This window comes from Nelusetta ayraudi, unplaced genomic scaffold (genome assembly GCF_046127955.1).
Source record: "Nelusetta ayraudi isolate G7.1 ecotype Tasmania unplaced genomic scaffold, CSIRO-AGI_Nayr_v1 ptg000155l, whole genome shotgun sequence".
Taxonomy (NCBI): domain Eukaryota; kingdom Metazoa; phylum Chordata; class Actinopteri; order Tetraodontiformes; family Monacanthidae; genus Nelusetta; species Nelusetta ayraudi.
The window spans coordinates 170898-185644 of NW_027466205.1; the positions used below are offsets into that span (position 1 = coordinate 170898).

General features: G+C 48.0%; 2 protein-coding genes across 2 annotated transcripts in view; one reads left to right on the forward strand and one right to left on the reverse strand.

The window, feature by feature from the left end:
• The first annotated feature begins 272 nt into the window (after positions 1-272).
• On the forward strand, positions 273-5591 carry txndc5 (thioredoxin domain containing 5). The gene is made up of 10 exons (XM_076013747.1): positions 273-527; positions 1280-1432; positions 1864-1969; positions 2060-2156; positions 2648-2763; positions 3284-3370; positions 3474-3638; positions 3715-3797; positions 3913-4042; positions 4420-5591. Exons 1-10 carry the CDS (start codon positions 346-348, stop codon positions 4540-4542), a joined length of 1242 nt encoding a protein of 413 aa, XP_075869862.1. The 5' UTR covers positions 273-345; the 3' UTR covers positions 4543-5591.
• A 252-nt stretch (positions 5592-5843) lies between these two features.
• bmp6 (bone morphogenetic protein 6) overlaps positions 5844-14747 on the reverse strand; it is a 43715-nt gene continuing 34811 nt past the window's right edge. The window contains exons 6-8 of the mRNA XM_076013746.1: positions 7998-8074; positions 7461-7571; positions 5844-7051 (exon numbers count right to left, since the gene is read on the reverse strand). Coding sequence (XP_075869861.1) covers positions 6902-7051; positions 7461-7571; positions 7998-8074 — 338 coding nt within the window. The 3' untranslated portion in view covers positions 5844-6901. The remainder of the gene's footprint in view (positions 7052-7460; positions 7572-7997; positions 8075-14747) is intronic.

Here is a 14747-nt window from a genome sequence, read left to right on the forward strand (position 1 = left end):
TGAGTTATCCTCTAAGTTGCCATATAAGGCTGCGGAAGAGGGATAAAAGCCACACGGGTAATCAAACATTCGCATGTGTGCACGGTGTGTCTTTTTTTTTTTATTGTCATACATCCGCGTTGCTTCCGCCAATACCAACAACAGGCTGGAGAGGAATAATAATCAAAAAGGAGCGGCAGGATTCTCAAGTCACGTGATCAACCGAGGTTCCGCCCCACGTCGTGTTTGAAACTGTAAATTCTGGAGGGGCGGTAACTTGGAAGCCGGGAGGTGGGGGGTCGGTCTTTTTCTTCTGGCACTAACAAGCAGGGACAGTGCGTTCACCTACCGGGATCCACCACCGCCATGGCTTCTGCACTGAATCTCACGCCGCTCACTTTGAGTTTAATTTATTTGTCGTTACTGTTCGCTTGCGTGCACTGCCACGACGATGCGGAGGACGAGCACGCCAAGCACTCCTACACGGTGGAGATGTTCAACGAAGCCGTGCCCACTGCGCCCCACTTTGTCATGTTTTACGCCCCGTGGTGAGTGGCCGTGCAAACGTTCATCAAAACAAAGTTTTGTTTTTGGTTGGTTTTGTTGTTTTTTTTTGTGTCTGGTATCGACTTGGCCACGGCAAGCGTTGTCGCTGCTAACAGTGAGATCATAGCAAGCACTGAAGTTAGCGCGCAAGAGCTAGCTAGTTAGCCACCTAGCTCTTTGCCTTTGTTTAAATGGGATGTTTAGCCGAGAGGCTAACTAGCGTACGCAGCTCGAGTGGAGCCGGTCATAATTTGTTTCACACGTGTCAGTTTTCTTAAAGTACTATCTTATCAAATGCGTCGATGTGTGGTCGACTCTTAATCTTAGCCGTCGGGGACAGTGTAATCTCCTCGGCTGTTCCAAGAGCTACTTTTGAGAGTTGGGAGTTTACCGGCGTTATGCTTACGTGGCATGCACTGATTGACTTTTGTTATGTCACTTCTTCCAAAAATGGGGTCTACGGGACCCCAGAAGTGCGCAAGGCGAACCAAACAATTCGCCGCCATGTGAAAGGCATGAAGTCGGAACGGCTCTTTACTCTACAATTATGGCCAGCCACAAGCAGACCTATGAGTCTGTCGTCAAATTAAATGTGTTTTTTTATTTTTTATTTTATTTTATTTTTTATTTTAATCTTGCCTAACTAAATAGTCCAAACAAACGGGTATAAAGTTTAAAGTCTCAACGTGTTGTGTTCATCTTCATCTTGACTGATGGTGATTTGGGGGGGGGGGCCCCCACTGTTGCTGTCCAGGTGTGGCCACTGCCAGAGGTTACAGCCGGCCTGGAACGAACTGGCGGACAAATACAACAGCATGGAGGATCCCCCCGTGTACGTCGTGAAGGTGGACTGCGTCCAGGACACCAAGTTCTGCTCCAACGTCCACGGCGTGAGGGGATACCCCACGTGAGTAGCCTTCGCATCCGCCTGCATTTTTTTTTTTTTGTTTGTTTGTTTGTTTGTTTTACGCTTGAGCAGCTGCAAGCAGGTGCGAGGCAAGCGGGCATCCGCCCTGAAAACCAGCAATTGCCTCGTTACTGATTGACAGAGGCGGTGACACATTGGCCTGCATTTAGCCAAGTTCCTCGGTTACAACCTCTTAAACCCTGGATTTTCGCTGACCCCGAAGAACCCGAGTCGCCGCTTTTACAATGGGCAAACTTTTCAAACGGAACTGTTCAAGGCCTTGAAAGCGGTTGTAAAAAAAAAATTGTGTAACGCGTTGGACGTTTTGTTTTGAGCCAATTTCTTGTATTTGCTTTGAAAGCACCACCCGGGCCGAAGAGTTTATTTAACCATCAAAGCTCTGTTTTTTTTTTGTTTTTTTTTTTGTGCAGGTTGAAGTTGTTCAAGCCAGAACAGGAGCCTGTTAAGTACCAGGGAGCCAGAGACCTGCAGTCCCTGGAGACCTGGATGCTGAAGAGCCTCCAGGAGGAGCCAGAAGTGAGTCTCAAGTTCTCTCAAATTCTTTAAAAAAAAAAAATTGCATCGCAAGAGCCGTTTGCTCACATCCTGGTTCTTGTCGTGACCCAGGAGCCGGAGTCGGAACGGGAGCCACCAAAGGCCCCCGAGCCCAAACAGGGAATGTACGAGCTCACTGCACTGAACTTTAAGGCCCACATCGCCCAAGGTAACGATGGAGAGGAACGTTTTCATGCAATGCAAAGTAGCCCATTGTGGTCGACGCAGCTGCAACCTGTCCGCTCATGATTTTCAATTTCGATTTGTTTTTTTTTTTTTGTAAAACTGCAAAAGTAGCCTAGTGGCGCAGAGCCCAGGAGCATGCTAGAGGGAAATCAATTTTTCAACATTGTCTTGATGGGGAAAAAAAAAAAAAAAAAAAATCTGATTCCGATTTAAAATCGATTAATCGCACAATCCCTACTACGCATTTCTGAATTAGCACCGTCGATGCGTAAGACAGATGTCCAAGTCCAAGTCCCGGGTTCGACCTGCCTGTTCCAGAAATGCAGCCCAAACCCGAATTGAAAACAAAGGGCTGCGTCGGCGGGGTCATCCAAAAGCAAAAACCCGAGCGTGCGAATCACTTCGGCCCGTGCGACTCGCTCGTGCTCCGTCGGATTCAGCCCCCCCTTCTTTTTTTTTCTCCCCCACCCACAGGCTCCCACTTTGTGAAGTTCTTCGCCCCGTGGTGCGGCCACTGCAAGGCCATGGCCCCGACCTGGGAGCAGCTGGCCACCACGTTCGAGCACTCCGACGACGTCAAGATCGGAAAGGTGGGCGGCGGTTTACGCTCACGGGGACTTGGGAATATTGAGATGCACTCACGAGAATGAGCTTAAAGAACAAACAGGACTCGGTTGTCCCGTGTTCAGCGCCCCGTTTCAGTCCCCTGCAGGCAAGTCTCAGTTTCACCCTCGCCTCAGAACTGAGACTCGGTTGCACCTCCCGCTTTCGTCGCGCAAACGTGGCATAAAATTTGACGCGAGGTTTTGAAACTTCCCGTCATTTATTTGCCTGCCGCGCTTTTTGCACGCGCTCGAGCTGCTGCCGAACAGGATGCCGGTCACATGACGGCCCGTCCGACCACTTGTTCAACAAGCACTCGTAAAAAAGACAAACCTGCTCACGGTGTGTGTGTGTGTGTGTGTGTGTGTGTGTGTGTGTGTGTGTGTGTGTGTGTGTGTGTGTGTGTGTGTGTGTGTGTGTGTGTGTGTGTGTGTGTGTGTGTGTGTGTGTGTGTGTGTGTGTGTGTGTGTGTGTGTGTGTGTGTGTGTGTGTGTTTTAACAATCCAGGTGGACTGCACGCAGCACTACGAAGCCTGCTCCGAGAACGGCGTGCGAGGCTATCCCACGCTGCTCTTCTTCCACAACGGCCAGAAGGTGCGCCGTTTTTTTTTAAAAGTCTCTGGCTGCTGCCGATGCCCACGTCCGACTCCAGGCTGATGACTTATTATTATTATTTTTATTTTTTATTTTTTTGCAGACTGACCAGTACAAGGGAAAGAGAGACCTGGACTCTTTGAAAGACTTTGTGGACAATCAGCTGAAGGCCAACGCAGCCAAGGAGGAAGAGGAGGAGGAGGAGGAGCAGCCGAGCGAGAAGCAGGCGGCTGACGAGATCCCCGCAGCGGCGAAAGAGGAGCAGGAGGTGCGAAAGAAAAGCCCCCGGCCGTGCTTTTGCGACTAGAGGGATCAAGTCAGTCATGTTTCTTCTCCCCCCGCAGTCCAAAGTATTGACCCTGACGGAGAAGAACTTCGACGAGACCGTCGCCACCGGCATCACCTTCGTTAAATTCTACGCTCCCTGGTAAAATGACGCCCTCTGCGTCCAGACTTTCCAATCCGTCTGTTCTAAATGTCCGCCGTCGGCCGGCGTGCGCGCGATCTGACTGGGGCGCCGCCGTCCTTTCCCTCCGACGCAGGTGCGGCCACTGCAAGAGACTCGCCCCCGTGTGGGAGGACCTGGCCAAAAAGGACTTCCCCGGCCTGGCCGACGTCAAGATCGCCAAGATGGACTGCGACGCTGAGGACAAGTTGTGCCGCAATCTCAAGGTGAGCGTTTGTCCACCACTTAGCTTTTCCTACCGGACGTCTAAACCGTAGTGACACAAGTCATGAGTATCTGACTTTTAACCAGGGACGCGCCGGTACTAGTATCAGCCGTCGGTACCGATACTTGTACTCTTGAGAATTTCAGAGGGCATCGACGCAATTAATCGCGATTAATCGAGAATCGCGATTTATCATGATGCAGTATATGTATGAATAAATAAATCGCGATTAATCGAAGAATCAATTTTTTCCCCCCCACCCCTATCTATAATGTACATCGGTGCATCCCCGCTTTTAACCTCGCAGTTGGTAGACATTTGCACAGCAAGTGCGTTTTTATTATTTCTTTCTTCTTCTCCTCTCCTCCCAATCCCCAGATCGACGGCTACCCCACCCTCATCATCTACAGAGCCGGCGTCAGGGGCAACGAGTTCCTCGACGCCCGGGACCTGGCGGGCCTGCACACGTTCGTGATGAAACAAGCCAGGGACGAGCTCTAAAGCACTCCACCACTCGGCTCGGCCACACTACACCACCGGCTAGTAGGACCCTTCCTCCTCCTGGCCGAAACCTTTCCGTACCTCTTCGTCTCCACTTGGGTCCCTCTTCCGAAAGAAGGAGTCCGCAGACGGATTGAAACCCGTCTGGACGTGTTTCGGTTGTGAATGTAATTCACGTTGCTTTCAACCCACCCGTCAGGCTCCTGGAAATGGAGAAAAGCATCCTGGTGGCTTGGTTTGTAAATTACTCTGACTGACAGCTACTTCTTAAGCACTAAGAGTAATATTTCTAATTAAAACAACAAAAAAAAAACATTGAAAATTTGCAGTGTCTGGATTTCTTAATCTGTTTAAATCAAATGAACTTTCTCTTTTCCAACTCCACGGTCAGGATTTTTCTATCCATGCCAACAATGTCCCGTCTGACTCGGCTCTCAGGGAAACGCTGACTAGAAGAAGTGACGATGGACGCATTGTTTGACCCGAGTGTTCTTTAAAGGCGGGAGAAACCAGGCCCGCCAGGTTAATTGCATACACTTGAAAAAATACACTAGAAACCTTTTTTTTTTTTTTTTTTGCTTGCGATGATGAGCCATCCCTCCACAATCCGCTTGACTCTTCAGTGTCAAGCGTGGACCACGATGCACCTTGTTTCAATCGGCCAATACATTGGATTTGTTCGGCTGCAGCGTCTTCTTCTCTTTTCAAAACTCCACTCTGAATTGTATAACACTCCCCTTGAGTCAGGCCCACAAAAAGTGTGTGTCCACATAGTTTGTGTACGAGGCAAAAGTTGCATCATTTATTGTTTACCCAGGTACGCAGAGATTTAGGAAAGGAAAAAAAAAAATAAGTCAAATTTGTTTGGAATTTCTTTTTTTATGAATACCACATGGTCGATGGAATTCCAGTGACAAGTTTTTTTTTTTTTTTTCCCCACCCGTTGGGTCGTGGACTGTGAGCGCCCATGCATTTTGTACAAAAAAAACCCAACAGAATAATGAACAGTTGTAACAAGAGATTTCATAATAAATGTTTTTCAAAAATAAGTTTGTACTTTGCGTGTTGTTCTTGCATGGTCTTGTTAATTATGGTAATGATAAGGTGCAATAAATAAGCCTAGAATGTACAAGTATTTACAAGGAAAAAAAAAAAGAAATGTAACAGTCTGAACATGATCACAAATGTAAACAGCAGCTTACCGGAGGTATATTTTCTTGTAATTCATGATTGGTTAGGCACATACGGTGTTTTGATTCTTGTTGGTATTAGTTTGCTTTTGTTTGAAAAAAAAGAAAAAAAAAAAAAAAAATTCTAATAGAAAATTTAAAAAAAGTAATTGCTCCATGACGGTCAAAGCTAACAGTAACGTGTTGGACAACAAATCTCAGCTCAACCCCCCCCCTCCCCCTAGAGGCTTAAGAAAAAAAGGGGTCCTTTAATTAAAGCTGGCACACAAAGCTTTGGTGTCAGCTGTTTCGGACTCGCTAGTTAATGTTCTTTCCGCGATTGCTCGACGGGTCGTCTTCTCAGGGCGGGCGGGAGGGTCCGAGGACGTGGAAATAGCAGGGGTTTTTTTGTTGCAGCAGCAGCAGCAGCACGTCGCTGTGGGGGGATAAAGCTGTTTTCTCTTCGGCCCCTTTGGAGGAAAAACATGGGCTCGGCCACCGAGTGCATCATGTGTTGAATCACAGCTCGGCGTGAGCCCGGCAAATATTGACACTGGTGAGGCGGGAGGAGGATATTTGAGGCAGCGCGTTACTAAAATAGCCTGCGGTCACTTTGGTTGGGTCCGCATTATATTTTGGGAGGGCAAACACGGCTTGAGGAGGGGAGAAAGGAAGGAAACGGGAATCGGCTCCAATGTGTCGTTTGTCTGGCAGGAGTTGGATTTGCATTGAAAAGGAAAAAAACACGGGATTTCTGCGCATTTTTTTCACATTTTCAGTCTCACGGCCCGGGTTCGCTTTTCGCTTTTCTGCGGTGACAACACTCCGCCGGTAGAGAGAAAGATTGGGAAGAGCTGGTCGTCTGAGTCCGACATCAGTTGGCTCCCCGACATCCAGGTGGCTGCAGTTCGCCCGTCTTTGGTTTCGTTCACGCCAACACAACGTACGAACTCAATGCGCGTTTCGGATGCAGCGGAAAGCTGTCCAGGGCCACCGGACTCCAAAAAGGATGAAATGAAACAAAACGTGAGCGACCCCAGCAGGCGGAGAGTCTCTCTCCCTCTCTCTCTCTCTCTCTCTCTCAGGTCCCCGTCACCCAGGATGCACCGGTGCAGTTCGCAAAGGCGGGCCCAACCCCGCCCCTTTTGTCGACCTGAAGTGAGCCGATGGTCGGGGGGGGAGGGGCGGCGTCAGTGGCAGCCGCAGGCCCGCACCACCATGTTCTTGTATTTCTTGAGGATGACGTTGGAGTTGTCGTCGAAGAAGAGCACCGAGATGGCGTGGAGCTTCGTGGGGGCGCAGCACGGCTTCGGCACGTTCTCGGGGTTCATCAGGTGGACCTGTGGGGAACGGAAGTGAACCCATCGAGGAAAAGAAAAGGAAGACTTGTCAATTTCAGTGACGACAACAATACCAGTGTCAACCTGGAATCAAAATTCGAAGTTTTCTAGCTGCAACTGCCATCTAATTAATGCAAACTTGCGTTGTGTTTTTTTCTTCAAGGTTGCAACATAATAAGTCCACTGTGGCCTTGCAATGAAAGTATTATGGCACCGTGACCCTTTATAGGGTTCAACGGTAACTGGAGTGGACTTGCGTCGCACTTTTCTGCACCTTAACAGTGCAGCAAAGGACTTTACAAGGCCACGCACACACACACCCCCATACACACACAGCCACTTAAACCGCCCTTAAACGTCCCAAGAGGGGATGAATATGACAGGAAGTGATGACTGGATGTCGTCTTACCAGCGTCTGCACGATGGCGTGGTTGGTGGCGTTCATGTGAGCGTTGAGCGGGAAGGAGCACTCGCCATCGCAGTAGTTGGCGGCGTAGCCCTCGGGGGCAATGATCCAGTCCTGGGACAGACACGGCTGTGAGAACTCAATCTATCCAAATATCGAAATTTCTATTTTATTCACAAACTTTTCGTCCTTTTTAACGTCAACTTTATTCACGAAATTTCGACTTTACTCACAAAATTTGGTCGTTTTTTGACATTAACTTTTTTTTCATGAACTTTCGTCTTCTTTACGTGGACTATTGTCACGAATTTTTGACTCTATTTACGAAATTTCAACTTAAACCTAAATAAAAATCTCCTTCCTGGAATATTTTTTTTCTCTTGTGGCCCTAATCCTCTTTCGTCCAAAATCGTCATGTGTTTGTTATAAAGGAAAAACGTTCACAATAAAAACCAAAAACAATTTCAACGGGGAGTCCGGCCTCGATTATAAAACACTCCCTGTCGTGCACCTTGAGGCAAAAAAAACATTTCCAGTTACCTGCCAGCCAAGCTCCCTGAAGCTGACGTAGAGTTCGTGTCTCCTGCAGGCCGTCTTCTGATCGCTGCTGTTGTAATCTGCGAACACAGACCAGAGAGACGCCAGTTACACGACAGTTTCTTCGGAGAAACACCAGCGGAACACCATGGGAGTTCGACACCGTTGCATCAGTCACAATCACTGAATCCCTCGTCTTGTAATGCACCCGGGTGGAGCTAGCGGAGCGAGCAAGCGAGCGAGCGAGCGACACGGGTCGCCGCGTCCGCGCACGCTTCACACCCCGCCCAATTTGGGCGGAGCCCCACGCGGGGCTCTCGATTGGCTGGGTCGCAGGGTGGGTGGACGGTCCCAGGTACTGAGTGGGTTCGGTTCCTCCGGGCGGGTGGAGGTGGAGGGAGGAGGGAGGGAGGTCATCGCTGGCAGGCGTCGCCTCGCTGAAGTCAAGACAGTGACACAGACTTTCCACTGACGTATCGAAAAGGGCTCTCACACACACACACACACACACACACACACACACACACACACACACAAACACACATACACACACTAGTCTCGCCTGCGAGCGGTAAGAACACAGCCCAATATGAACCTCACTCAAGTGAAGCAAACCTGAGGCCAACCTCCTGGTGGTCAGGTGATCGGCCGAGCAATATTTTCACAATATTTTATTTTCCCTGAATGCAGACACCGGCTTTCTGACACTGGGACTCCTGCAACTCTTATAAACCGAACATCCGTCGACAATATCCCCCCATCGTATCATTCCGATCTTTTTCAATACGATGCTTTGGTTTCGATACGGCGGGCAAAACGATACTTTTTTTTTTTTTTTTTTTTTAGGTTCAAGATGTTTTAAAAACTAATTTGAACAGCAACAAAATTGAATTGCTGTTACAGAGCAGCAAAACTTTCATTTTGACATTTGCGACTTTGGATCTTGACTCTTGTCCTCAAGAACGAGGCCCGAACAAAAATGTCATTCGGTTGATCGGAACGCACCAAATTTGCTGCCAAACGCGACCGAGGCTACCAGTGTTGGTTCGCTGGGTCTCAGCACGTCGTTTGCTCCTTGTAACAACATCGCGTTCGGTGTCGTCACTCGTCCCCGGCGGTGAGTCAGACTCCAGACGGGGGGATTTGTCGTTTAGTCACAGCAGCCAACACCCGGGCCGGCCACTCTGCTTGGCCGACCTGCCAGCAGCAGTCGAGGTTGGGCAGCTCAGACTGGGACAGCCATAGGCAAGTACACACACACACACACACACACACACAGGCAATTATGTAAGGGTCACTGATGGCCTCACATCTTAGCCATCTCATTCATTGCCGCTGACACACTACATAAACAGATATTCAGTGAGACGCACACACACACACACGCACACAAATGGCCCGATGGTTATCTACTCACATCCACTTAGACTCTCCTTTAAAAGGAGAGTTGACAATTAAATTCACAAGGGATGGTTGCACTGAGATTTCATCATCAAATAAAATTCCATTTTGTAACGAACGAACACACACACACACACACACACACACACACACACACACACACACACACACACACACACACACACACACACACACACACACGCCCATGTGATTTAGCTGAACTCCTTGCGAGTACAACAAATGAGGGGACACAGACTGTGACATGTAAAACAGAGCAATTTTAATGGGAATCTGGACAGGGTTTGTGGATAATTCATCACGCTAGCCATGTAACGTATGGGCAAACAGAAGTCCTTTCCAATCCCGATCCCACGCTGAAAAATACTTTGAATTCGGTTGCGTATTCCCAACACGTGCCATGGAAAAGTATCAGACGCAGATGTTTTGCCGTCTAGATTTACCGGCCTTATCGAGGGCGACAGCCCCTCTCGGACTGAACTGGGTTAATTCAGCCGGAGACAGGAAGCCAGAGGTGAGAGCGGCGGCCGCAGCCGTCACACACGGTCAGGTGTTTCCTCAGTTCAGGATTCTTTCATTTCCGACAGGACGACCAGGTCAGTGGGCGTCTGCTCATGTGGAAATATATTGTTCCTACGTGTGTGTGTGTGTGTGTGCGTGTGTGCAGGCAAGGCTCTTTCTGCGTCTGATGCCCGATGTCTACGGAGACGGAGGCATTGCTGCGCGTGCCCGACCTGCCCTCCGTGCGACAGATTTATTCGACGACGTCCGTCGCAACAATGGGGAACCGGGCGAGTCGCCGACCAGCAGCCGTGGGATTCTGCTGATTTGGCGGAATTGTCAAATTCAAAAAAAACGCACAAAACACGTTTTCCTTTTTAATCAGAAAAGCAGATGACATCGCCAGCGTCTCCGTCACCACGGCATATGCCAGGTCTTCTTTTTCTATTTTTCCCCACTGAGGCAAAAAAAAAAACCCCAACGGATTAAAAAGGGCCACACGTGCACCATGGATGGACATTTTGCACGTGCCAGGCGCAAGAGCCGGCAGGCAAAGCTGGAGCCAGAAGTTGCAGCCTCAAAACGGAGATCGTGGACGTGGACGATGAGACGGTGATAAAAATGGATTTTTTTTTTTTTATGAACTTCACACATTCTGTGTCATGATGTATACTCTGTGTCATGCTATTCAGTAAATGATGTATTCTGCCATCTTACTCTAAAAGCTACAGCAGCAACCGACTGATATTTTATATCTGATATTTTTAATACCGAATGTAAATGGGTTACAGGAGACCTTTGTTTGGGTCTAGCTTATAGTGCATGACGTTCAGTCATGCCACATGCAGCAGCAGCAGCAGCAGCAGCAGCAGCAGACAGGAAAACTGATCTGCACGAAGTTTGCTCTCACGTGCTGAAATGCACCATGCAAAGGAAACCCAGAACAAAAACCAAATAGGGGAGCTAGCCATGAGCTAAAGGGACTACAGGGACAAGAAGATCTGGGTCTTGGGTTCAAAAAGGTGGCAGGGGATTATCTCTCCTACCTGCCACCCACTAAGTCCCTGGAAAGGATAGAAAAAGTGAAAGAAAAACCCAGAAATGCAAATAGATGGTCGTCTTTGGAGAAGGTGAAAACAAACTTTGACCATACACAAATTCTGCCGATACATCTGCAACATAAAAAGTTTACCCCATTCACTCGCAGCTCCCTCGAGCCGTCCATCTCTATTATTAATGATGCGTTCCCGAACGGAGAGACATATCATCAGATCTCAGAGAAACTGCGAGAAATGAGTGTCCGACTTCTCGGCTGTTTGTATTATGCTGTATTACGCACTGCTGCGCGCTCATTATCGTGTCCAACCTGTCCACAATTAAACCTTGACAACTCATATCCAAATGAAACTTTGCAAACACAATAAACTGCAGTCTCATTGAGAGAGAGAGAGAGAGAGAGAGAGAGAGAGAGCACTTGTCAGAAAGTAGCGATGACAGTTCGAACTAATGGGACGTCCCATTGGTCCGACGATGGGACATTTGTCGGACGAATGGGGAAGTTCCCGTGAAACCTCCCTCTGTCAGCTTTGATTGCAGCCAGCTGAGGGAGAAACACAGGTGCGTCTCGTTGCTCTTGATTAGCTGAGGAGCCCACGACCTGGATTCTCTGCGTTATCTCAAGATGCCGCCGATGCATTCATTCCCCCCCCCACCCCCCTCTGAATCTGTTTTTTTTGTAGAGAGCTAGAAAGATAAAGTGCAAAGTCCCGTCCGCAAAATCCAGCTGCCTGAAGCACGAGCGGGCGGTGAAAATTCAAATCACTTTGACTAATGATTATACACAAGCATGTTAAGTCCGCCAGTTTGCTTATTCGTCTGCAAATGTATTTTTTTTTAATGCCGACCCCTCAAGCCCACCGTCTCCCCGGAGGTTTTCGCTCACAACAAGAAGTCGATACTATAATTGGCGTGATGTGTTTTTAACATCGCTTTCCCCACATTTCCGCGTTGTCAAAGAAAAGGAAAAAGACGAACGACTGGCTGCCAGAGTCCTGCGAGCAGCGGTGTGGGATTAAATTTTCTCTTCTTTTTTTTGTTCTTTTTTTTTTTTTTGTTTAAAGGCAGGAAGTGGATTTGTGGTCTGTTGGCATCTGGGGTATTTACACTTAATGAAAGCCTACAGCAAATATCAATATCAATACCCCAAACCAAAGACCCATGGGGTATGAATACTAATGGCTTTGAAGGCCGAGAGGTACAAGAGGAAGAAGTAAAAAGTTGATGCAGCTGACAAAAAATGGAAAATGTTTCCTAGTTGTAAAAGCAAACCTGCGGAGAGTCGTGTTTGAGGGTTCATCGAGTTGACTCTCAAAAACTCTCGCCTTCATTCAAAGGCCTCTAGGAGTCGTTTTCATCCAATTCTATTCCCAGCTTTGCCTTTAACTCGTCTTGATGGAGTCTTTTGTTGAGTACGATTTTCATTGATTTCATTTGCTCCTACTTTCACGGATTCAAAAAGGGTAGGGAGATAAAATAAATAAATAAATAAATCTATCACTAAATCCTCACAAAAATCTGAAATTCCAGGGGAATTCTTTGCCGCATGGTTTGGATCCCTAGTCTCCTCATCAGCGAGGCACCGAGCAGCACCTGCGCTCCCCCTCAGCTGGTTTGAATCAGCTGACGCATGCTTCTCTTCTCTTTCAATTTGATTTTTTCCAAGTTTTGTCTGTTTTGGTTCCAAACAAAACAAAAACAACTTTTTTTGAACCATAAAATGAATAAAAATACATCTCAAAATCTGCTGTTTAGTGAAGCTTCTTCTGTTTGATCCAAAGATTCCTTAATTTCCTCATTATCTCCCCGTTTTAGTTCCTCTGAAACTTCTCTTCAATCTTTTACCCAATCTGTTTTTTAATGGCCCGTCGACCGTTTGATCAGGCAGGCCGGGAAAACAATTAACTCACCAGCAGCACCTGCAGAAATGTCCCGTGTGTATTTTTATTCGCTGCCGCTCCGGACAAAATATTTGACTATCAAATGGAAGCGGGATTTCCTGTATTGGCCTGAAAAAGGGTGAATGGAGCCATTGAACGCCGAGTTACAGCGGCTTACCTGTTTGACCTGGAAATGTTTTTTTGTTTTTTTTTCCCACCACAAGTAAACGAGCGTCCATTAATGCGGCGACACTGAAAGTCTCCACCGGGGCCAAATCGCGTCAAAGCCGCTGAGGTGTCGGGCTGCAGGTCACGTCTGGCCTTGTCCATTCAAAAAGGAAGAGCGTGGAGCGCTTGCTGAGCGCAACACAGCACAGCAAAGTTTCTGGGGGAAGGCCTTTAAATAAAATAAAACTACTTCCTCTTCCTGGGTCGGAAGGAACGGATGTAAATTAGGTTAAAAGCACAGCTGTAAATAGTCCCAATTTGGAATTCAAATACTTTTTTTTTGCCATTAAGTTGTAGTGTAAAGGCCTTCACACACTGGTTGTGCGACAAATAAATGAGACGGAAATGTAAAATGATGCGAAATTATCTCCACGAGGGAAAATTGATTCAAAAACATTTTGAAAGGAGACGACAGAGAGGTACCATTTCAAAATGTCGGTGGGAACGTTTGTACATTTTGATTTATTATTTTCTTTTGTGTTGATCAAGTGACATTCAGCGCTGAGTGGCAAAGGCCGCCAGCCTGTCCAGTCTGACAGGCGTGACAGTTTGGACAAATCAACTCCCGTTGAAAACACCGGGGGGTTGTTTTCTCACCGCGCCGTGTTTGCTCTCAGCGTGAGAACGGCCGCGGCAAGTTCGCACTCCGAGGGGAAAAAAAAAAACCCTTTCGGCTCATTATTCACGTGAGGGGCGGGGGAGGGGTTGGCGTTAAAAAAAAGAAAAAAAAAAAGAAAAAGCACATTCAGTGCGTAAAAAGGCCCTTCGAGCTGTTAGCAGGCGGTCACAAAAGCCTGGTGTTTATAATCTGTTTACATCCGAGTCCCTAAATGCTTTAAAAGGGACGGCGAGAGTCCCGACGGCCTCCAAGACATGAAAGGGGGACGTCACCGCCGTCCCCGAAGCTTCTCCCCTCGCTTCCCTCTCACCAGCCACCACTTCTGAAGTTTATCTTTCTTCCTGTCTTTCATCACAGAGGTTATTAAACCCTGCGATGGAGCACCGCCACGTCTAATTACTTGACGGTAAACAAAGGGGGAGGTCGGGCGCGGGGGAGGGGAGGGATGAAGAGGAGGAGGAGGAGGAGGAGGAGGAGTGAGATGAAGGCCGCTGGCCCGACGCCGTGTTATTATAATTCTTTGAGGGATACAGTTAGCGTGGTCAGTCTTTTAGCAGCGCGGCTAATGACTGGCTAGGCCTAATTACAGGTCGCCCTGCACTCTGCCGGGGACATGACAGTCCTCCCTCAAACGGCTGTTAGCTTCGCCCACAGCCAAAAAACCCAACCCGACTCCAATTACCTCCACCCGCAAAAACCCTCAATTACCTTCAAGGGTGTTGCATTGTTCTTTTGGCAAAGCTACACAGGAGGGTTTTTTGGGTTTTTTTTTTCTGTTCTCGTCACATCAAGAGAAGTTTGGAGGGCCGTGCTAAACAAAAATACACACGCCGCGCGTTCAACTCCCGAATGCATAAGCGGTGCACGTGGCCCGCTATGATGAGCGCGATGACGTGAAAAGCAGGGGGGAAAAAAACAAAAAAAAAAAAACGATTTATTCGTCGCACGACGGCGCGGCTATCGCGGATCTAATGTTGCAGAAATTTGTTTGGCTCAATATGTCCACTCCGGTCATCTGGAAAACATTTAATATCGCATGCCATTTTAGCA

Coding starts and splice junctions, on each gene's coding strand:
- txndc5 (XM_076013747.1), top strand. CDS start 346: ATGGCTTCTGCACTGAATCTCACGCCGCTCACTTTGAGTTTAATTTAT. Junction 2,157..2,647: donor TAAGGCCCACATCGCCCAAG/GTAACGATGGAG, acceptor CCCCACCCACAG/GCTCCCACTTTGTGAAGTTC. Junction 3,371..3,473: donor TCTTCCACAACGGCCAGAAG/GTGCGCCGTTTT, acceptor ATTTTTTTGCAG/ACTGACCAGTACAAGGGAAA.